General features: G+C 37.6%; 2 protein-coding genes across 6 annotated transcripts in view; one reads left to right on the forward strand and one right to left on the reverse strand.

The window, feature by feature from the left end:
* The window catches only part of ZNF654 (zinc finger protein 654), a 92,965-nt gene extending 79,739 nt beyond the window's left edge, over positions 1-13,226 (reverse strand). The window contains exon 1 of one of the 2 annotated variants that reach the window (XM_025449991.3): positions 12,924-13,225. In XM_025449991.3, the coding sequence (XP_025305776.1) occupies positions 12,924-13,112 (189 nt within the window). In that variant the 5' untranslated portion in view covers positions 13,113-13,225. Of the gene's footprint in view, positions 1-12,923 lie in introns of both variants that reach the window. The other variant, XM_035709307.2, reaches the window with a different exon arrangement.
* Positions 13,227-13,395: 169 nt separating this feature from the next.
* CGGBP1 (CGG triplet repeat binding protein 1) lies at positions 13,396-20,471 on the forward strand. 4 transcript variants are annotated; one of them, XM_025449992.3, is made up of 3 exons: positions 13,396-13,610; positions 14,200-14,403; positions 16,593-20,471. In XM_025449992.3, exon 3 carries the CDS (start codon positions 16,612-16,614, stop codon positions 17,113-17,115), a length of 504 nt encoding a protein of 167 aa, XP_025305777.1. In that variant the 5' UTR covers positions 13,396-13,610; positions 14,200-14,403; positions 16,593-16,611; the 3' UTR covers positions 17,116-20,471. The 4 variants fall into 4 exon arrangements, with proteins under 4 accessions (XP_025305777.1, XP_048960702.1, XP_025305779.1 ...); XM_049104745.1 differs by having other exon boundaries at positions 13,413-14,037; positions 14,200-14,427; XM_025449994.3 differs by having other exon boundaries at positions 13,413-13,610; positions 14,200-14,427.
* Positions 20,472-23,314: the final 2,843 nt, after the last annotated feature.

A 23,314-nucleotide genomic window follows, 5' to 3' on the forward strand; every position in this document is an offset into this window, starting at 1 on the left:
TTAGTTGCCTCACCTCTCTGAGTCTTAGCTGCACTATTCAGAAAATGAAGATAAAAATAGTACTTATCTCACAGGGTTGTTGCAAAGAATAAATGAGATCTAGGACAGGGGCTGACATACTTTTTCTTAAAGGGCCAAAAAACAGCTTATGGACCATATATCCTCTATCCCAACTACTCAACTCCGCAGTTGTATCATGAAAGCAGCCATAGAAAATGCTAAAATGAATGTGCATACTCCAGTAAAGTTGTATTTATAAAAACAGGCAACACTGCTTATCTCATAATGGCTTACAGCAAAGGTTCCTAACCTTTTGGTTTGTTTGGATTATTGTTGGGTTGTGTTTCTTTTTTAGCAAGCTTTGAAACTTTTTTTTTTTTTAAGGATCTTATTTATTTATTCAAAAGAGATAGAGAGGGATCCCTGGGTGGCGCAGCGGTTTGGCACCTGCCTTTGGCCCAGGGCGCGATCCTGGAGACCCGGGATCGAATCCCACTTCGGGCTCCCGGTGCATGGAGCCTGCTTCTCCCTCTGCCTGTGTCTCTGCCTCTCTCTCTCTCTCTCTCTCTCTCTCTGTCTGTGACTATCATAAATAAATTTAAAAAATAAAAATAAAAATAAATAAAAATAAAAAAACAAAACAAAAGAGATAGAGAGAGGCAGAGACACAGGCAGAGAGAGAAGCAGGCTCCATGCAGGGAGCCTGATGTGGGACTCGGATCTCAGACTCCAGGATCACGCCCTCAGCCCAAGGCTGAGCCACCCAGGTGTCCCAAATTTTGAAATTCTTAAAATCTGACAAAAACAAAAGACAAAAGACAAAAGACAAAAAAAAAAAAAAAAAAAAAAGAAAGAAAGAAGGAAAGAAAGAAACCCTCAGACTTACTCAACAAGGAAATGGCAAATACACCTTTTTGCAAATAAGTTCAGAGTTCACAGACTTCTTGAAGTATATGAATGGCTCCTCTATACTATCATCAAAAAATCCTATTTCTAATGAAATAGCTCATTTGATTTATCTTCAACACACTTTCCTTCTCTAAAATCTGCATGTGAGCACAATGAGACTGCACTAGCCTACATTCAAACTGTGTAATCCTGCTACAAATTTTCCACCTAAATTTTTTTATTATTATGTTTTCCTAGGTCATTACATAGTCATTGAACACATCATTTTTTAGTGCTAATAGTTTATAAGGGTTGAAAGTCTTCAACTATTTTAGATGTTCTGGTTGCTTCTCCATTTTAAATGTATTCCTTTCATTAATTACAATTAATGCTATGATAATCAGCTTAATGTCCAAATTTATATTTCCTCAAAAATTAATGCTTAGGGAAAATCACTAAGCCAAAGGTAAAAATTACTTTTAATGTTTGTAATATATTTTGATAAACAGTGGTCCAGAAAGGCTGTGATTTTTACCCCTACCAGCTGAAAATGAGATATCCATTTCATTATGCCCTTGTGAACATGGAATATAAATTTTAGACTTAGACTTCTACCTGAGAGATCTTTAGGCAAGAGTTTTCAAAGCATGATAAAAGGATAAATAATTAAGTAGAAAAATGCATATCCACTGTACCCTGGATTAGTAAGAATTCCACATACTATGCAAGGTTGTATCTAAGTAATATGGAAAGAAACATTAAAATTTAATCATTTAGGATAAATATCTAAGACATATTCCACATAAGATAACTTCAACTGGTTTGTGATCATCACAACTCTTGCATTTTAAAAATAAACACTATAGAAAGCCACTGCTTCTGAGACAAGTATAGCCCACTTAGGTGGGTTAGGAGAAAAGAAAAAATTAAAGGGTTAAAACACTCCTTAAAGGGAATTTCCGATAGCTTAAGTTTGATTTTTCTCTCTCTTTTACATTCATAAACATCTTTATTTTCTGCTGCGTTCAGTCTTTTTAAATCAGTATTTCTACCCAGTCCACAACTGCTTTATCAAATATGTATACACAGATGCTACCATAGATACCAAATGTGCATATTCCTAGGTAAAGTATAATGTATGTGTATATTAAAATGGCTAAGTACACACACAGGTTCCTCATAGTCAGGCTGGCCAGATTCCAATCTAACAATCACAAACTAGCTACAGTGCCTTAGTCAAGCCATTTACTCTCTTGGTCTTATTAGTTTCCTGATCTATGAAATGGGAACAACAGCACATAACGAATTAAGTGATAAAAAACGTAAAAGGACTTATCCAGCACCTGATAGCTGGAAAGCATTCAAAATATGACTTATACATACATATATAGAATATTTAAATAAAATCTTTCAGACATGAAAAATGTAACACACACATCTCATCAGTGACAACAGCGATTAGTGAGTATTTAGAATATTGAAACTTTAAAACTGACAATGGTTAATTTTAGTAAACTCCAGTTATAGAAATATATATTAATAAACTGGGTATACATTTTATTGGGACATTATATATACCCACTTTTATATATACATATATTTTCATTGTATATAGAGCAATGTTGTGTACTTATTAATATCTGTAGTACTCCCCCTTTAGTATCTTCAGGGAATACATTCCAAGACTCCCAGTGGATACCTGAAACCACAGATAGTACCTCAGCTTCTATATATACTATGTTTCTTCCTATACATCTCTATAATGAAGTTTGATTTATAAATTAGGCACAAAAAGATTAAAAATAATAACTAGGGACACTTGGGTGGCTCAGTGGTTGGGCGTCTGCCTTTGGCTCAGGGCGTGATCCCGGAGCCTCAGATCGAGTCCCACATCAGGCTCCCTGCGAGGAGCCTGCTTCTCCCTCTGCCTGTGTCTGTGCCTCTCTCTCTTTGCGTCTCTCATGAATAAACAAATAAATAAAATAAATAAATAAATAATAATAACTATGACATTGAACAATTATAACAATTTCCTGTAACAAAAGTATGACAATGTGGTCTGTCTCTCAAAAATATCTTATTGTACTGTTCACCCTTCTTCTATTGATGATGTGAGTTGATAAAATGCTTATGTCATTAAATGAAGTGAGGAGAATGACATAAGCAATATGACAGTGTTAAGCTACTACTGACCTTTTGACAATACGTCAAAAGGAGGATCATCTGCTTCTGGACTACAGTTGACCTCAGGTAACTGAAATCGCAAAAAATGAAATTGGATAAAGGGGGCTACTGTACTGACATAACCACTTTTCTACCTTTTTTCTTTCCTCCTTTCACTTCTCTGTACCATGTTTTACCACAAATGGAGCCAGAAAATGAGCTTATACTCTTTTTTTCTCAAAATTAACTGATCAATTACAATATATCACTCAACCCCCAATGAATATAATCATGTTCTCCATGCCTTCACCTATGCAGATAAGCACCGCTGAACAAAAAGTACAGACTAATGGTCGCTCTACATTCATAATCAACAAATTCAAATGGTTCTGTAGGTCAATTCAACATACCTCTCTAAGAAGCTACTATTTTAGATCTCCATTTACCTTAAATCTCCAATCAGCATCATGTATTCTCAACAGATGAACTTTCCTGCTACCCCAAGGCTCCTATATAAAGCAATCCCATTTGTGCTTTGAATCGTAACCTTCCTTTCCGTTTTGGAATCTTATTTTATAGATTATCCCTTCTTTCTTTTGTAGATTTACCTCATCCATTCAAATAAATCACTTTCATCAGATTTTCAACATGCCAAATTCTAGGCACTTTATTTTTTTAAATCCTCACCTTTAATCCACAAGTTCTCCAACTTCTGCTCATGCCTTTCCTTCTCCTTTATGTTATCTTTACTTACGGTCTGGTCTCTCTTTCTTTGCCTCTCACTCCTCATACTCCAGTCTGACTCCCGTTCTCATCACTACATCAAAACAGGTCTGCTTAAAGTCACCAAAGACTTCATGCTAATTCAATGGCTGGATCTCAATAGCTTTCAATGTCAAGTACCATTCATTCATTCGATCCCTTGATTTCTGTGACACTACAGTCACTTGGAATTCTCCAACCTCTTTAATTTAACTGATCCTTCTCAGATTTCACTTGAAGACTCAATCTTTTCTACCAGGAAATTTAACTGTGGATTTGCTAAAGGTTCACTTCTAAGTCTTCTTCTTTTCCCATTCCATATTATCTCCCTATGCTAGCTTATCCAAAGACATGACTTCAAATATCATCCAACTACACAGCTAGGCTGACCAGACCTCACTTCTGCATTCTGGAGTCTGTAAATCCAGCTATCTTTAAGATCACTCCTTGGCTAAGGAAAGGCATCTTAAATTCAGCATGTTCAAACTAAACCAAAAAAATCTCAGCAGACTTCAACTTGCCCAAGAATCCAAAAATAGGCCTCTTATTAGCCTCTATTTTATATATTGTATATCTTTTCTTCATAGAACTTAAGAAAATTATAACTGTATGCAAAAAGTTTTTATTTTTGTTTTGTTGTTTTTGTTTTTATTATATAATGGTAAGCCTATTTCCTTACCACTGTGTACCCAATGCCTTATATAACTGACAAACTTCAACTATAATACCAATGACTCTTTTTCCTACAGCCTAGATGGAAAATCTTTTAGCTACTTTCATATTCACTTCTGCCTTGAAGGGTTGAGTATACCAAGTGCTTGGTACAGAGTGTCAGTGTACTGGACTTTAGGATCTTAAGTAATGAATTCTACAGACAGACTTCCTCACATGTTTAGTTTGCCACCAGTATTCCACCATGGCTTTAACCAGGAAACATTGATTGGGTCTTATACTAAGAAACAGACCCATACTGCTGAAATAATGAGCTGACCTGTCAAGAGATATAGGGAGCTAAGAAATCAACATGATATATACTATATGAAAACTAAAGATTACCTATCTAGTGTTAGATTGTAACTTATTGTAACTTAAAAATACTTTCTACTTTAATTTAGACTAGGTACTACTATAAATGATTTATAACTAGAACATTTAAATAAATTACCTTAGATTTTAAATGGCCCACCATCCTTACCATTATATATTAATATGCATTTAAAATGGTATACTGGGGGATCCCTGGTGGCTCAGCTGTTTAGCGCTTGCCTTTGGCCCAGGGCATGATCCTGCCAAGTCCTGGGATCAAGACCCGCATCGGGCTCCTTGCACGGAGCCTGCTTCTCCTTCTGCTTCTCTCTCTCTCTCTGTGTCACTCATGAATAAATAAATAAAATATTTTTAAAAATAAAATAAAATGGTATACTAATTAACCATATTTTACTGATCGTATTTATGTTTTCAAATAACTTATTAGACACTGATTTTACCATAGCTTTCTCAAATTTAAAGTTCTCTTTTCTTCTTTTGTTTGTAATTGCTAAGGTATAGTTTAGCACTTTTTGGCAGAAAAATCAAGATTCAGTGCCAACAATAATAGTACAACTGGTGCCTCACTTCTGTTTAGCAGAACTGCAAAATGATGGTATCATTAAAATACTTAAAAGCAATGAACTTCATTTAAAAATATTTTCTCTACCACTTTATCTACAAAATTAAAATTAAGATTGATTTTTTTAAGCTAGTATGAAGGGTGGTTATTGGAAAGCAATATGGGCACATTTTTAAATGCAAGATTGTATATAAAGAAGTTATGTAAATTTAGGGTCTCATTGGTTAACCTAAAATGACCTTTAAAAGTTTACTCAACCAATTCATTTTTTAAAAATTCACATATTTTCAGGAAACAAGTAGTTAAAATTTCATCATACTCAAGTAATCCAACATTTACTCCATTTATTTACAGAAAATAAGTAGGATGGTAGAAGAATAAAAAATAAAATGTGTTTCTTATACTTTATTTTTCCTGATTATAAAGGTAGTTGGTTTAATCAAGAAAATATAAAAAATTAATAAGAATAAAGAAAATAATCAAATTCAGCTATAAACTTATCACTAATAAGTTATTTGCTATCAAATTTTTGGTATATTTCTTTTCAGGCTTTTTATTTACACAAGTTAAATTACCTGCTTCTTGTGTCTTTTCAGTAATTATACCATGAAGTTTTCCGTATGAATAAGTATTATTTTAAAACACGAACAGAGGATTCTACTATATGTAACAACTCCCCTAACTTTGGTCATTAAGGTTATTTTCAAGGATCTGTTATCATAAATAATGTCATAAGGAGCAATTAGTACCATTCACTCATGAAAGTCAACTTAAAATGCATTAAACAACATTAACAAAGCATTTAGCTCCCCAAATATGGCCATCAAGATCTAGGGTTCATTTTAATTTGTTTTTCCTAACTATAATACATAAATGTTTCCATGAAATTCGCCTTTTATGAACACTGGAAATGTCCCAAATGTGTCAAATTTTCAAAGCCATATTTTAAAAGCTAACATTTTAACTTGCAATTTAGTAATAAAAATTTATTTGCCAAAAGGAACACATAAAGTAAATCTGTGTGATGTTATTATTTCTAGCTCTCAATATTCACGATAGAGTACGTCAGGAAGGAGGATACTCTTTTCCAGAAGTAAATAAATCACTATGAATTAGTTTCAGTTCTTTTCCCTTTCATCATCTTTCATGTCTATTTTTCTTATTGAGCTGAAAAATTAATTTGAGACTTCTAGTTAAATGTGGCATATTGAACACACATTTCTGCTCCTACTTGAGAACAACACTGAAATACCAGTAAAAATATTTTTGTTTCAAAGGACCTAAATCCACGAGGAGGACAATGGAAAGGGGGAGATGACAACATTTAGATTGCTATTATTTAGAAAGGAGGGAGGGAATTCGGGAACAGGTTAATTTGTACTGAAGAACATCAGAAAAACTAGGAATCTGAAACACCATGTATCTCCAAAAGTGGAGGTGAAAGTTTCCCCCAGATCCCTTCCCATACTAGATCAATGGAATCTCTGGATTCTCTGGAGAGGCTGAACCTGTAAGAGACTCAAGAGACTCAGGGCAGGGAGGGGAGGAAAGGGTCAGAAGGAAGGGAAGCAATACAGAGGAAAAGGGGGAGGAGGGGTGGTAAAATCAAAGTGTACAAACTGAACAGTGAGACCATAAGGTACTCCCTTACCTCCTCCATCAACTAAGCTAACTGATCATATCTATAACAAGGGGAAAAGTTATAAACATGGAGGTAAAAATCATAACAGCTGAAAGAGTTGTAAGTGATTACCTCCAGGGAACTAGTGGGTTAAGAATGGGACAGTATGACTTCTGCTTTTTATGATAAACTGTTGGGGTGGGGGGGAACTGTTGCCTCTCTAATATTTATTCTCGTTTTCTTCTTCCTTACAAGCAGAATCACAGACATGTGTTCATCAGGAAAAATAGCACAAAAAAATAAGACAAAAAAATTCCTAACATATTTTTCAGATGGCCATTGCTAGAAGATGGGAAGGAAAGTCAATGAATAGGATTTGGGCAATATATGTTTGGCTTACAACAGAGACACCCTGTTCCTGCCACTTATAACTCAGATGTGATGACTGGAACTCCAGCAACTACCCTGAGTCATGAGGCAAACTTGAGATAAGACAAGGATGACTGAGGAGAAAAAGCAAATGATGGTACTATGATGATAAAGCCATCATGTCATTCCTACACTATCTATTCAAGATTTTTCACATAGAATATAAATGTATACAACTTAAATAAACTTAAATAGTTTTATTTAAGTCAGGTCTCTATTAGCAGCAAAATGCAATTCCTGATAAATAAGCCCTGTAGGATCTTTTAAAATAAATATGTATGAAACATTTATAAAAATTCAAAATAAATTTTAAAATAATTCCAATTAATAGCAAGAATTAATAATGTATTCTTATACCCCAAGAAACTACTCAAAGAACTATAAATACATGTAAATTCTATATTCAGACTAAGAAAAAAAGACTTTATTTTCCAAAAACAATTAAATTTTAATTTTTCCAGGAGCACCCAGCTGGCTCAGTCAAAAGAACATGCAACTCTTGATCTCATGGTCGTGGGTGTGGGCCCCACATTGGGTGTAGAGGTTACTTACATAAATATCACCTTTTAAAAAAAGCTTTGGGACGCCTGGGTGGCTCAGTGGTTTAGCGCCTGCCTTCAGCCCAGGCCGTGATCCTGGAGTACCAGGATCAAGTCTCACATCAGGCTCCCTGTGTGGAGCCCGCTTCTCCCTCTGTCTGTGTCTCTGCCTCTCTGCCTCTCTCTCTCTCTCTCCTCTCTCTCTCATGAATAAATAAATAAAATCTTTAAAAAATAAATAAATAAAAATTAAAAAGCTTTAATTTTAATTTCTCTAAAGTAAGAGACATTAGCATGTGTTTTAAAAAATACGTATTTGCCATTTGTATCAGTATTACAGACATCAAGTATCCACTGAGCTCCAAAGCAAGGGTATAGTGGGATTTCTCAACTTTGGCACTATTGGTATTTTGGGCCAGATAATTCTTTGTTGTTGGGGCTGCCCTATGTCTGTTCAACAGCCTCCCTGGCCTCTACCAACAATATGCTAGTAGCAACACCACCCCCCCATGAAGACAATCAAAAATATCCCCAGACTTACCAAAGGTCCCCTGAAGGAAACAAAATCTCTAAGAAAATGCAATATTTTTTGCACATCATTTAGTATTTAATCAAGGTCTTCTAATTAAATAACAATTTTAGAAATGTAACATTCCTAAATTTTCTCTAAATTTTAAATGCGGGATGCAAATTATAAGATTATCTCTAATGTCTCTCTTAAACCTTCAGAGGATTTCAGACAACAGAAATATTAACAGCTTCTATCTATTTAATCTTCTTTATGTGCTAGGTACAGTATGGAGCACTTCAGGTTCATTCTCTTCTTTCATACTCTTGACATCCTCATGGAATAGCTATTAATCCTATTGTAGTAAAAAAAAAAAAAAAAAACGATTTTAAATCTATTTTAATCAATGTATCCAAGTATTTCCAGAAATACTTCTTTATCCCTCACTATAGTCTTCCTGGCACTAAACTAAGAAGAAAGTACCTTAACTCACTAGTATACAATTTATGATGAAAACATTTCAATATACCTAGCAACAAGGTAGGTTGAATTATTACGGCCTTCAAGTATTTACGTAGTTCACAGTACCAAAGTCAGAGAAATAATAACTATTTCTTGAAATATTTTTTATACTGTGGCATAGTGAAAGAGAACTTTTATTTATTTATTTATTTATTTATTTATTTATTTATTTATTTATTTATTTTTTGAAAGAGAACTTTTAGAAGCAGGCTCTCTGACGAGCAGGGAGCCCAATGTGTGCTCCATCCCAGGACCCAGGGATCATGACCTGAGCTGAAGGCAGACTCTTAAGTGACTGAGCCACCCAGGTGCCCCTAATTATTTGAAGATTTATTTGTAATTTCAACCTTTCAGTAGAAATTTAGAGCTGGTTCAAATCTCAGCTTGCCCACCAACTGGGAACTGAAGACAAGTTAACTTGTTCAGGCCTCGATTTCAAATATGTAACTTGCATAATAAGACCAATATGAAGGCCTTAAGAGTTAGTAGGCCCTCAATAAAACTGATTTTTCCCCCTCTAACGCAAATGAAGTATCAGTTAAGGGCCAGTTCTATTTAAGCATCTGTTCAGAGTCTACTAATAAAAGCCAAGGGAGGATATGACAGAAGCAGTCCAACATTAGACCATATAACTATCTGGAAACCAACACTTTGAATCTCTCAAATCCATCATCTCGAAAATTAGCTGAAACCTCAGGGTCTATTCCCTTAATTTGAGAATTTATAATTACTGGTATTGCTTCTCAAACAGAAAAATACATCGCCAACTATTGAGTGTAGGTATAATTTATCAACATACATTACCTATTGTCTTCTGTTTTACTTTTCCTTGTGGTAAATGATAAAAGACCTTTCCTGAAGTGCTCCTTCCTTTCTCCCTTCACCCACAAAACTAACTGCCAAGAAATTTTGATTCATATTTCTTTCTAAAAGGAAGATGAATTGGAGCCTTTCTTCTCAACACGACAAGGCTCTGTGTTTAATTCATATATTTAGTTAACTGTCACCCACCGAAGTACATATTATCCATTTTATAGATTACTTATGATTAAGTAATTTACTAATGAATATAAGTAACTTAAAATTATTCTTAGTAAATATTAGGAGCCCAAATACTTAAAAAGAAACAATCTTTGGAAATTAGATTATATGACCCACTGCTTCCCTTACTGGCAAATAAAACAGAACTACTATACTAGAATTATACTAATCAATGGATAAAATTCAAATTAATACAAATAATCCTTTATTCCATCTTAAACTTTTAATACAGAAAAGAACTACACAAAGCTCACCTGGAAGGTGGAACTAGGACAGGAACCCTAAGAACATAACTACTGGTAATCTAGAGTACTATAAAATATGTAATGAGGTTTCAGGTAAAAGTAACATGAAAGTATGCCAGTATAACTTAACTCATAACTTAGTAATACAAAATAAAAATTCATTAAGTATTTCCTGTTTAGGGATCCCTGGGTGGCGCAGCGGTTTAGTGCCTGCCTTTGGCCCAGGGCGCGATCCTGGAGACCCGGGATCGAATCCCATGTCGGGCTCCCGGTGCATGGAGCCTGCTTCTCCCTCTGCCTCTGCCTGTGTCTCTGCCTCTCTCTCTCTCTCTCTCTCTGTGACTATCATAAATAAATAAAAATTAAAAAAAAAAAGTATTTCCTGTTTAGTTTATTTTCCTGGATATTTAGGAGGTAGTGAAGCTTTATAGAACCATCAACTTCATTTGTTCTTAAAATAATTTACTGTCACTGTTCAGATGCTGTATTTTGGACTAAATTTATTCATTTGTTCTTAAAACTGATTTCAAGATACAGAAGAGTAGTTAAAAGTTCTATAAAAATGTTCTGGTCCTCAAAATTTCAACTTCTACAGCAAATAACAGTTATCGGATCAAATAAATTAACAAAACTAACTGTTATCAAAACCAAGTTGCTCATTAATGATATAGGAGGGAAAACAGAAAAAATGAAAAGACTCGCCTGTGAATATACTAAAAAAAAAATCAACTGTAACCTAATTTTCAGAAGTCTAAAATTGCCATAGATACAAAGTCTACCCATAATGTGATTTCTACATGTAAAACATATAGTTATTTTTTTATTTTTATTTATTTATGATAGTCACAGAGAGAGAGAGAGAGAGAGAGAGGCAGAGACACAGGCAGAGGGAGAAGCAGGCTCCATGCACCGGGAGCCCGACGTGGGACTCGATCCAGGGTCTCCAGGATCGCGCCCTGGGCCAAAGGCAGGCGCTAAACTGCTGCGCCACCCAGGGATCCCCTAAAACATATAGTTAGAAGTACTGTAAAGACACTGAATAATCCTTAAATCCAGTGAATCACAATACAAAAAAAAATTCAAGAAAGTCACTAATCAGACAACAAATGCCAAAGAAAACTGACACACTTTATACCAAGACAATTTCCACCTTCAAACCAACTTATCTATGGAGGTGGGAGGAGGGAGTCAAGAAACTATTTAAGCTAAAGTGTTAAAAACACCTGAAAATGTCAACTCCATCCTTTTTCTTTCAATGCTTGCAAAAGCATAAAATCAAATTTCAGCAAACACAATGCCCACTTTTTGTTAACTTTACTCCTACTTGTTACCACAATGAAATGAATAGCTAACTTTAATTAATATGTGAAGGATTCAAATCTTTTACTTATTCACCAACTTAATTACTCTCCGTTTGGCAGAAGAGGAAACTAAGGCACAAAGAGATTAAGTAATTTGTAGGTTACTTAGGTTACAAAGTAACACAACTAGGAAGTGGTGGAGCCATGATTTGAACTGTATACATCCAAGATGATGATAAAAAAAAAAAAAAGGAATGGAAAAAAAAAAAAAAAGGAATGGCGTGTTAAAAGAGAAAAAAAATCCAAAACAGTTCGCAAAACAAAAGTGTTGTGTTGTGAATGAGAACGAAATGTTTAAACTATAAATACATGTAGATGTGAATGTAAATTACAAGAATTTTACACCTAGACAAGCACTTTGTTGCTATAATATTTGATCATATTCAGATTCTAAAGTACATAAATCGTAGTGGCAGACGACCAAGTAAATAATTTACAGTCACCGTTCGGACGCTGCAGTTTACAGGCTGCGTAAAATACATTGTAATTTAAAACATGGAAGGGGGTGGTGAGGTCACCAGAGCAGCACTTTAGGGAAAACTACTTTCTCTATCAGCAGTTCATTAGAAAAGAGAGTACATGTGTCGGGAAAGCAGCGCAAGAGAAGGAAAAATGACAATCACACTGCCATAACCTCCACCTCCCGACAAAGTAACTAACAGTGGGTCAGCTCCTAAGCCACCTGGAGAACGGGCCCAGTGGGATCCCGAGAGGGGATGACAGGAGACCCTAAGCAGAGGGGGAGGGGTGGCGATGACAGGAGAGGGGGCGGTAGAGAGATGGCATGCCACCCATCTCCGAAAAAGGGGAGAATACGGGGGGCAAGGGGCGGAGGAGGGAAGGCAGGAAATGCTGCCGGAGATTCCAAACGAAGTGAGAAGGAACAGGGTAGGAAACCCAATAAGGCGGGACCCTCGGGCGGAAAGGGGTCTATTCGGAGCAGAGGAGGAATGTCAGTACACAGCTTTCCTGCCAGCTGACCCTTCTTCTCGCCACCTCTCCACCCCTGACAAACTCTCACTTTCTAGCAACCCTAAACCCGCGGGTCATCCCAGCCCCGCTCCCTGCCCCCCACCCCAAGCCGGATAGGTGGAGAAGGGATCTTCACTCTCTCTCCCGGTTGGGCTCCGGGAGCGAACACCGGACACAGCCCTGATTCGAGAACGAGAAGGCCAGGAGACGCAGGGAGGCCCAGGACCCGGGTGACAAGTCCAGGCGGCCGACGGGCGCCTCACCTGACAGAAGCGTCGGCAGTAATCCCGACTGCTGATCCCAAAGCCGCCGACCCCGCAGCTGCCGCCGCCAGCGCCACCTCTGCCGTCGCCCGCAGCTCTAAACCCGACAGGGCCTGGCGGGGACTCCACAATGGCCACGAGCTCTTCTCCGAGGCGTTCGGCCTCTTGATCGCTCTCTTCCTCCGCCATGAGGCTCTCGCCGCCCAGCGCGTACCAGCCCCTACGCCGCCGCCGCTGTAGCTGCCTCGGCTAACCTCCTCCTCCTCTCGTTCCCTCCCCCTTCCCTCCGCCCCAGCCGGACAGGCCTCTCGGCGGTCTCTACTTCCGGCTCCGCCCACCCACGCCCCCAGTTCTCATTGGAGAAGTCTGGCCGCCAATCACACACATGCCCGCCCTTCAACTCCCATTGGCCAAATTAACCGTCTGTTTGAGAGACTCTCGGTCCGTTGGTCAGCGCTGCTCGGCGGTTGCTGGGGCCCGCCTACGAGCTTTGCAGTAGGCGGTGCAAGAGGACGGGGCGCGGCGGGGGACACGGCGGCCGCCGCGGGGCTAGATCGGGCGGCGGCGGCGGCGGCGGCGGCGACGGGTCTTCCGCCTCCCTTACCCCCGTGCTCCTTTTTTCTTCCTCCTCCTTTCCTTTCCGGCCGGGTCTCATCCACTTCCCCTGACGGCGGCCCCGATCCTACGGTACCGAGGAGCTAGGGAGAACGAGGGTGGGCCCGGCCGTTGGTGCGGGGTTTGGGCCCGGGGCCTTCGGTCCTGAAGCGGGAGCCGGGGGCGGGGCCGGGGCGCCGTTGTCGGCGGGAGGAAGAGGGAGGAGACGGGAAGCCTGACAGCAGACGCCTCCGCCGGGCGCCTGCCGCCTCCTCTCCTGAGACTGCCGCCAACTCTGCTGTCGAGTTCGCGGGCCCGCGGCTCGGTCCCGGCCTCATCCGGCTGGCGGCCCGGGGTTGTGGGCGCCAGGGTGCTGAGCTCGGCGCGGGGGAGGGAGTCCAGACGCCGGGGACGCCCCGCGCCCCGCCTTTCTCCCCCGCCCCCGACCCTGGGGCCTGGGTCGCGCGAGGAGGTGCCAAGGGGGGCGGGCAACTAAGAGGACTGCTTGGACCGCGTTGAGGTAAACGTTGGGATCCGGATGGGTGGTGTGGAGTCCACCTGAAGAGAGCGGTTTTAAGGACACCTCCGTGGTGGCCGCGTCGTTCTTGTTCGTCTTTTTATCTCCCCTTCTTTCCCTCCCCTCCCCCATATTTTCTTTCCATTTGTTTTTCATGTTTTACAGTAAAGGCATGACTTCCCGGCACCGCAGGGAAAATAGGGTGCAAGCCCAGGAACTATTTCCCCATCACCACTTGTTGAAAAACTGATTTGAAGGCGGCTCCGGATTTGAACAAACCAAAGTGCCAGGATTTCAAGCGTCTCTGGTTGTACTCTGGAGACCCTTCACTGCTAAATATCAAGACGAAAAAAACGGGAAACTGATCGGGTAAACATTTAAACTTGAAAACTTGTGAGTTTGATTTCGGTCTAGTAAATTTGCAGCTTCTCTTTTGTTGGCTAATTCCTGCGCTTAACTTCCTCGTTTAAAATATCTTTACAATCTGTTGAAAACACTTTTGTTATTCGGGTCTCTGTAAAGCCGAGCATCCTCTACTGGGTGGATATTTCCCTCTGCGGTAACACAAACAGATTTTTGAAAGTTACAGGCAGTGGAATGTATATAGGCCTTTCACATTAGCACAAATGATAGAGCATTTTACGCTTCAGAGAATACTGATCATGTTTATTTTAAAGTTGGAAATCCAAATTTTAAAAGACAGAAGACTGTCACATCACAAGATTTAGGCGTTCCTAAGCACAGATATTTAATGTTTTTATAACTAGGTTAGAACAAAATTAATCATAATTTTGACTGATTTGTTAGAGGAGTAAAAAATACATACCACTGACTTAAAGTACAAACATATGTAATGGTAACTGATTTGGGGGCAGGAATCATATCTGTCTTCTCTGCCATTGAAAACCTATAGCCTAACACAATATTTGGCACGTGAGAGTCGAACATTGAATAATTTGTTAATTGGAAGAAGATACAGTTAAATGTATTAAAACCTAAACTTTATCATACTTTCCAGAATTTCTCTGAAACGTTATGTCTTGTCTCTTGAGTTTATGTCCATGGGTTTCTAACGCATTGGCAATTTAGCATTCTTTTGAGAGAGAATTCCTATAACCCAACAATAAATTATCTAATATAGATTAAGGGAATACTCCCTTATTGCTGGTTACACTTTTAAAGGATAGTTATTCAGAATGCACTTAAGAATTTTTGTCTAACGTGTTTATAGAGAACAGAATTCCATCTTGAATTCTATCAAATTCATTTTAATTTCTTATATTTGGGTTAACGTAAGAGCTTAGCCCAAAGGCATGGCTCTAGAGAACGAATGGTTGTCACTGACAACATTTGTTCTTTATCTCAGGTTTTCAGTGTCCGTAATGTAACGTCATAATTTTGGCAAAGATCATAAAAATGTTTTTAGGGTAAATTGAGAAATTATTAAGCTGCTTCTGAGTTAAATACTTGGAAAAATAACAAAAAAAATCATTTACTTATTCCGTCAACAAATGGATTTATAGACTTATATACTAGGCACTATGTTACCTTCTTAGATTTGTTCTAACTTACCAAATGAAATAATATAAGTGAAATAAATAATTAACAAATGCATTCATCTTTAAGGGAAAAAAAGAGGGAACAGGGGTTAGAAAAAGCACTTTGCATATCTTGATCATCTTTAGAAAACTCGGTAGACATATATGTACATTAAAAAATTATTTACTTTGAGCTCTGTATCTTGGCTTTACCATTTTATGTCATTGTTGCTGCTGTTAATTGCAGTTGGTCTGTGTTCTTTTTCAGTTTTTGCTTTTTTTCTTCTCAGAACAATTTTGGACATTATACCCATCTTCATATAGAATTAGGGCAATTTATTGGCCCACCTGTTTGAGCAATTTTTGAACATAATTTCCTATAATTGTGTTCCTAAAATCAGTTGCCCAGAACTGTGAAGGTAAAAAAGAGTCTTTTAAACTTCAATACACATCTAAATTGGATGAGACTAATATAATTAATACCCGGGATCCCTGGGTGGCGCAGTGGTTTGGCGCCTGCCTTTGGCCCAGGGCGCGATCCTGGAGACCCGGGATCGAATCCCACGTTGGGCTCCCGGTGCATGGAGCCTGCTTCTCCCTCTGCCTGTGTCTCTGCCCCTCTCTCTCTCTCTCTCTCTCTCTCTCTCTCTCTCTGTGTGTGTGTGACTATCATAAATAAATAAAATATAAATATATATATATAATTAATACCCTAAATATTGATATCAGATTGAGTTTTCCTAAAACATAGTGACATCTGAATTAGTTGCAGTTCTTTTTTCATAGTTTTAACTTACTTGAATTTCATCAAATTCAAGGAATGGACCTAGATGTTACTAGTAGCTTGCTCTGGTTTTGCCTTCCTATACGTATTTCAGGTAAGTTAAGACTTAATGGACAGTTTATTCATTTGAATTAAGTTTTCCGACGTCTTTACTCTTGAAATGTTTATACCTTTTATTGTTAATTACTCTCCAAACAAACTGTTGTTTTAACACTTATCTCTGTTTCTCTTGAAAGAACCTTATTCAGTGTCAGAATGGAAAGATTTGTAGTGACAGCACCACCTGCTCGAAACCGTTCTAAGACTGCTTTATATGTGACTCCCCTGGATCGAGTCACTGAGTTTGGAGGTGAGCTACACGAAGATGGAGGAAAACTCTTCTGCACTTCTTGCAATGTGGTTCTGAATCATGTTCGCAAGTCTGCCATTAGTGACCACCTTAAGTCAAAGACTCATACCAAGAGGAAGGCAGAGTTTGAAGAGCAGAATGTGAGAAAGAAGCAGAGGCCCCTAACTGCATCCCTTCAGTGCAACAGTACTGCGCAAACAGAGAAAGTCAGTGTTATCCAGGACTTTGTGAAAATGTGCCTGGAAGCCAACATCCCACTTGAGAAGGCTGATCACCCAGCAGTCCGTGCTTTCCTGTCTCGCCATGTGAAGAATGGAGGCTCCATACCTAAGTCAGACCAGCTGAGGAGAGCATATCTGCCTGATGGCTATGAAAATGAGAATCAACTCCTCAACTCACAAGATTGTTGACAAGGAGGTTACCACCATTGTGATCAAGATAAATGTGGAGTATTAAAGTTATGTGTTGATTGTGTGGTTCATTTTTATATTTATTTCATTTAAAATCATGTGATGCAGAATAGTTTTGCAATGTGTATATAGTTGCAGGCAAAAAAAAAAAAAAAAAAAAACCTCACTGCAAAACTTACTGTTAATTTTAGTCACCAATGGTGTAAAGCAAAACTTAGGGTTTAGAGTGTGCTAGGATACCTGAAACCTGATGGTTATCTTTAAAATTAATGGTTTTTCTCCTGAAATGTTTGTGCATGGAAGAACTGCCCTGCTTTTATCCTGTTGCCATATATGATTATTCCTTGTGAGATTACTTAATTACTTGGATTGAACACTAGCCTAGGAAATTGAAGCTGCTGCCAGGCAACACCACTCACAGTAACATAAAGGAATTATTTCTGATTAGAATTCTCTTCAAAAAAGAAGGGATGTGGGAAACTGTTCTGGTATCTTCAGATCCCTTGAAGAAATGACTTTATTTCAAACTATGTGTGCATATGATGTAGTTACCTTATCCTTCAGTTCCTCAGTCTTTTTTCCACTCTTCTAAAGGCTAATTGTGTTTAGTAGCAGCTTCAAGTGACGGAAAGACTAAAATCTTTATTTCAATGTCCGTGCCAAAAAGCCATGGGGAATTTTGCAGTGACATGATTTTAGTACTTTTGAACCAGAAATTTCATTTCAAACATCCTCTTGAATTTGCTTTTTTTTTTTTTTTTTTAGTGTCTTGATGTTAAAACTTTTCAAGATTGGCATTTTAATTTAAACAGGTAGACATTTTATGATTGAGTTTCCTGTTTTTACAGAAACCCAGTAATTACTTTTTGGCGGACAGATCAGATAATAAGGAAATTACTTTCTATACATTAATTTTCCCATATGATTTATAAGGCTTTATAAATAGACTAGAAACAAGCTTACTTATTTTCATTTTATGTGCTTTGCCTCTGGTAGTACAAGGTTTTTAAACATGGATGGTAAACAATTGCCTAGAAAGACTGGCAAGATTTTTGTAGTAGAGACTGGCAGTATCCTGCATAACTGAGTGAGGAAATAATCAGTTCTGTTAAGGGTCAACCATGCTCAGGAAATGAGTGAACCTCACTATCCTATAAGGTCATCAAAGTAGCTTAGCCCAGTTATGTCCTCTCTATTGAAGACCCAAAGTATATTTTTAAAAAACTAAATAGCTGAAGACTTGGACTAGAGCTTTAAAAAAAAGAACTTAAATTCCTTGAAAACATTAAAATTTAAAATGCTTAGAAAATACACTTCTATTACAAAGCACTGACATGAATGCCCAATGTGACTTGGGAGTTTTCTTTGAGGTCATTTTACCACAAATCGTTAAGATTAAAAAAAAAAAAAAAAAAAGCCAAAGTGAAAAAACGTTATATTTTTCAGAAGCAGCTTTCCATGTCTGAGTTTCTTTGACAGACTTAAAAGTTCCTAGTTCAGGTTGTCAAAATGCCCATCTGATTTTTAGAACTTATGTGGGTTTTTGTTTTCATTTTTAAATAAGCCTGCCACGAAAAAAAAAGATTTTCAGACTGAATGAGTTTTTCTCGTGTTTAGTTATGTAAAGTAGCACAATAAATGCCTGGAGTAGTGCTGTCAATGCTAAAGCACATACATGAGACCAGCACCAAAACAACCAAAATGTACTTTGCTTTTACTTCCCCTAGTAAAGAATTTGCAGGCAACCATGTTTAATTTGAATTACTTAAGATGGTAGAAGATCTAAGAAGCCAGGAAAATAATTGAGCTTTATAACATTTTCAGAGTACAAAACTAAGGTTAGATACACAATCATTCTAATTTTTCAAAATTCCATGTGATTCAGACTGCTCTCTATTTCAATATTAATTCACACTAACAGCAGAACAGTTTTGAGTAGTCAAGTGGTAAACTGGATGATGTTGCACTAAAATTTGAGTTTCTAGTAGCTATTACTGATTTGATGATCATTTAGGTCCCATATGTCTTTATTTCTCCAGGCTCCTAACTATTCCCACATACACTCTATCTAGGGGCATAATTCATCCTCCTGTTAGGATTATATCATGTCCTTAGAAGCATTTTCCAACCTTTGTGGAAGTTTAATATGTTTACTGATTATGAAACCTTTTGTTCCCTGAAATTGGTTAACTTTGTCTCATAGTTAAATAAATATGGCAGAGTGATTATTTTAGCCTGCCTAAACTGGTACAAATCCGTGAAACCATGGTTGGCATATGTTGGATAACAAAGGAAAATGTCTGAGGCGTATGCTGCTGTGGAGGTGTAGTGGACATGTACAGAAGCTTTCGATCTTAACTATATAGTGTTAGTGTGATGCTATACTATTGGAAAAATAGCTTTTTTTCTATTTTATAAGTTGTATGCATAAACATAAGATTTGTAATGTTTCATTTATAAACTGCCTTCAATACAAGCTTACCTGTTAATAGTGTTTTCTTAAAGTATGGTAGTCTGTCTTCCAGAATTTCACTATATGCTTACAGTAAATAGTTACTAGCTTGTTGAAATGTTAAATTTCTTGTTTTGTTTTGTTTAATTCTGTAGGGCATATAGCAGGCCTGAAGGACATTGTAATCATTTCTTACAGGGTGAAAATTTAGAAAGATTGTGTACAAGAGCCTAAATAGTTATTTTATTCATTATTTTCTTTTAAGACTTTTTTTTTTTTTTAACAAATGCTATTTCCAGTTAATGCATTTGGCCCTACTGAATTTTGGGGGACCAGAAAACTTTTTAAAAAAAGCTCTGCATCTTACAATTGTAACCAATTAAGTATCGGCTTGGGATTGTTCTGAAGTATTCATTGCTTAAAAACTATTGTAAGTAACAGTTGGCAAGATCTCCAAGAAGAAAGTTCTATGTTAAAACTTTTGCCTGAAGGAATTTGTATGTGAATGTTAATGGAAAACACATTTAAACAAAATAAAATTTAAAGTGGCTCAAAATGAAAGCCACAAACATTTTGTCATTTGGTGCTTAGTCTTTGTGAGGGCTCTCTGTGGTTTGACTTGCCCTGACTGCCTTTATATGAGTACAGATCACCTTAAAACATATTCATTAAAAAAGAAGATTCATCCTATAATTTCATTGAAATTCTTAACCCAAAATAAATTGCTTTAGTTTCTGGTCAGCACTGATTAACTTGTGAATAGCAAAATGGCTGTCCTAAACCTTCGTTTATCTCCAACCATACTATCCTAGACTTCGAAGGTAAATACAGTTCTTACCTAGTGGTATTCTACTTGTATCCGGAACATCAGAATATTGTATTCATTAAAATTTTACTATGTCTATTTTTGTATTCCTGTTCTTTTCTTTTTCTCAAGCATGTATCCTTAGTATAAATGTGTCACTTTTAAAGTTTTGTCTCTGACTTTTGGAAATAAATTTCAAAAAGAAATTGTTTCAGAAGTTTTTGAAAGCACATTTTGTGAGTCAGTTAACATCTAGATATTTTTTAAATATTTAATCTCTGCACCCAACATGGAGCTCAGACTTGATCCCAAGATCAAGTCACATGCTCTACCAGCTGAGCCAGCCAAGTGCCCTATATTTAATTTTTCTTAAGTAACATAGTTACAAAATACCAACAGAATTTTACTGAGTTTTATTTTTCTACTACTTATATCTCTATAGGATTATTAGCCCTTAAGCTCAATATAAAAGCATATATTCTGTCAAATCAGATTCACATCATAGCTAAAAATAGCTCTTTTCCTTAAAAATTACATAGGTAGGGATCCCTGGGTGGCGCAGCGATTTGGCGCTTGCCTTTGGCCCAGGGCGCGATCCTGGAGACCCGGGATCGAATCCCACATCGGGCTCCCGGTACATGGAGCCTGCTTCTCCCTCTGCCTATGTCTCCGCCTCTCTCTCTCTCTCTCTCTGACTATCATAAATAAATAAAAATTTAAAAAAAAAATTACATAGGTAATAGTTAACCTAGTAAGTGCTTTTAATTGGAAACTTTAATTTTCTACTTCTAGAAATATTAATTATGAAAGACAAGGGCCTAATTTGCCTTCTATATGTTTCATTGGGTTTTTCAATGATTTGCTATATTATTCACCACTGGGGTTAAAAAATGCTAGAAGTTGAAAGTTGTTTTGCCTTTTAGTAGTTTTATATAGTTTTGAGGGCATACATTTCTCCTATTTGCTTCTTTCTGACAGAAAATTAATGAATTTATAAAGTAATTATATTTCCTGGAATCAAAATGTTAGGAAGGACCTTAAAAAAATCAGTCAATACTTCAGCTTCCCGTTTAATATCAACAAAGCATCAAAGATCTGTCTTTACTTTTCCTAAAAAATCTCATTAAAATCTTTATTAAACCTTTTTTAAAGGTGAACCACTTGAATATATGTACCTGTGGGTCTCCTAACAGTTCCTTTTTTTTTTTCTGTGTCTGTGTAAGTTGAGTTGTATTATGTACCTATAACACAGTATGTCATGATAGGCACACAGAGAGAGAGAGAGAGGCAGAGACACAGGCAGAGGGAGAAGCAGGCTCCATGCACCGGGAGCCCGACGTGGGATTCGATCCTGGGTCTCCAGGATCGCGCCCTGGGCCAAAGGCAGGCGCTAAACCGCTGCGCCACCCAGGGATCCCTGGCTCCTGGGTTTAGAGTAGCTAACCTATCCCTGTGAAAGCTAAAACCAGGTGGTACAATAGGACTACGGGTGATCCAATGCATTTGATAATGTAGGGCATGATTTCCATCTGACTACCTTTCTATATGTTACTTGATTTTAGCTGTTTTATGGGCATACTACAAACAGTGAATGTATCTTACCTCTTGTTTAAATGTTGAAATAAGATCACTTAAAAGTCTAAGTCCAGGATGCCTGGGTGGCTCAGTGGTTGAACACCTGCCTTTGGCCCAGGGCATGAGGAATCCTGGGATCAGTCCCACATCGGGCTCCCTTAGGGGAGCCTGCTTCTCCCTCTTCCTATGTCTCTGCCTCTCTCTCTGTGTCACTCACAAATAAATAAAATCTTTTTTTTTTTAAGTCTATGTCTTCCAGTTCTTGGTTAAATTTGAATAATATGCAATCAACTAGTATTTACTGAGTCCCTATCCTATACCTAATACTACTCTAGCCACTGGGGACACATCAGAGAAAATAAATCCATGCCTTCAAGGAGCATACATTTTAATGATAATACAGTATCATAATTCATTGTCATAAATAACACTGTGATAAGAGTGAAGGTGGACATATTGTTGTGTTTTCTAAGCAGCCTCTTTAAGCATTTGTCATAAGACTGGTTAGCCAGTTATTACTGGTTTTGTTTTGATTCTCAAAGTCTTATTTTGTACAAGAAGAGTAGTAGAAATTGAAAATTTGTGGACTAAATGGTCTGCATATCCTTTGAAAATCTGGTGGTTTTTGTAATCCACAAAATAGATATTTTAAGATTAAAATATATGACCCCAGGATCATGACCTGAGCCAAAGGCAGACGCTCAACCCTGAACCACCCAGGTGTCCCAAAAACATCCTTTTTATATTTGTTTTTCCTCTGAATTTTTTCTTGCATTGCTCATGTAGTACCTATTCAATAATAATAGTTTTATGCATTCTTTTTTTAAAAAAAGATTTTATTTATTTATTCATGAGAGACACAGAGAGAGAGAGAGAGAGACAGGCAGACGGAGAAGCAGGCTCCATGCAGGGAGCCCAATGTGGGACTCGATCCCGGGACTCCAGGACCACGCCCTGGGCCTAAAGCAGGCGCTAAACTGCTGAGCCACCCAGGGATCCCCTATGTATTCTTTTTAATCTAGCAAATTCCACTTCTATTAATATATCCTATGGAACAAAATAGTCAATAATATGTAAAGATATATGGAAAGGAAGTTCATTTTAATATTATAATAGTAAGCAACTGCAAATACTATGAATGTCCAGCAATAGGAGAATGGTCCAAAAATTATGACACATCCATATTACAGAACTTTTCAAGTGATCTTAAAGTATGGATCAGAAGAAATATCTACAGTATTAAGTAAAAGAAATTTAGTGCATTTTCTTGCTTTTGAGGGAAAAAACACTGCAATAGAAGTACACTATGTATGAGGTGGACAACTTGCACCATATGTCAAGATTCCTGACGGGTGGTGATATTGAAT

Source organism: Canis lupus, chromosome 31 (assembly GCF_003254725.2).
Source record: "Canis lupus dingo isolate Sandy chromosome 31, ASM325472v2, whole genome shotgun sequence".
Lineage (NCBI taxonomy): Eukaryota > Metazoa > Chordata > Mammalia > Carnivora > Canidae > Canis > Canis lupus.

What these genes read in the sequence shown, in the direction of transcription:
- CGGBP1 (XM_025449992.3), top strand. Translation starts at nt 16,612, where the DNA reads ATGGAAAGATTTGTAGTGACAGCACCACCTGCTCGAAACCGTTCTAAG.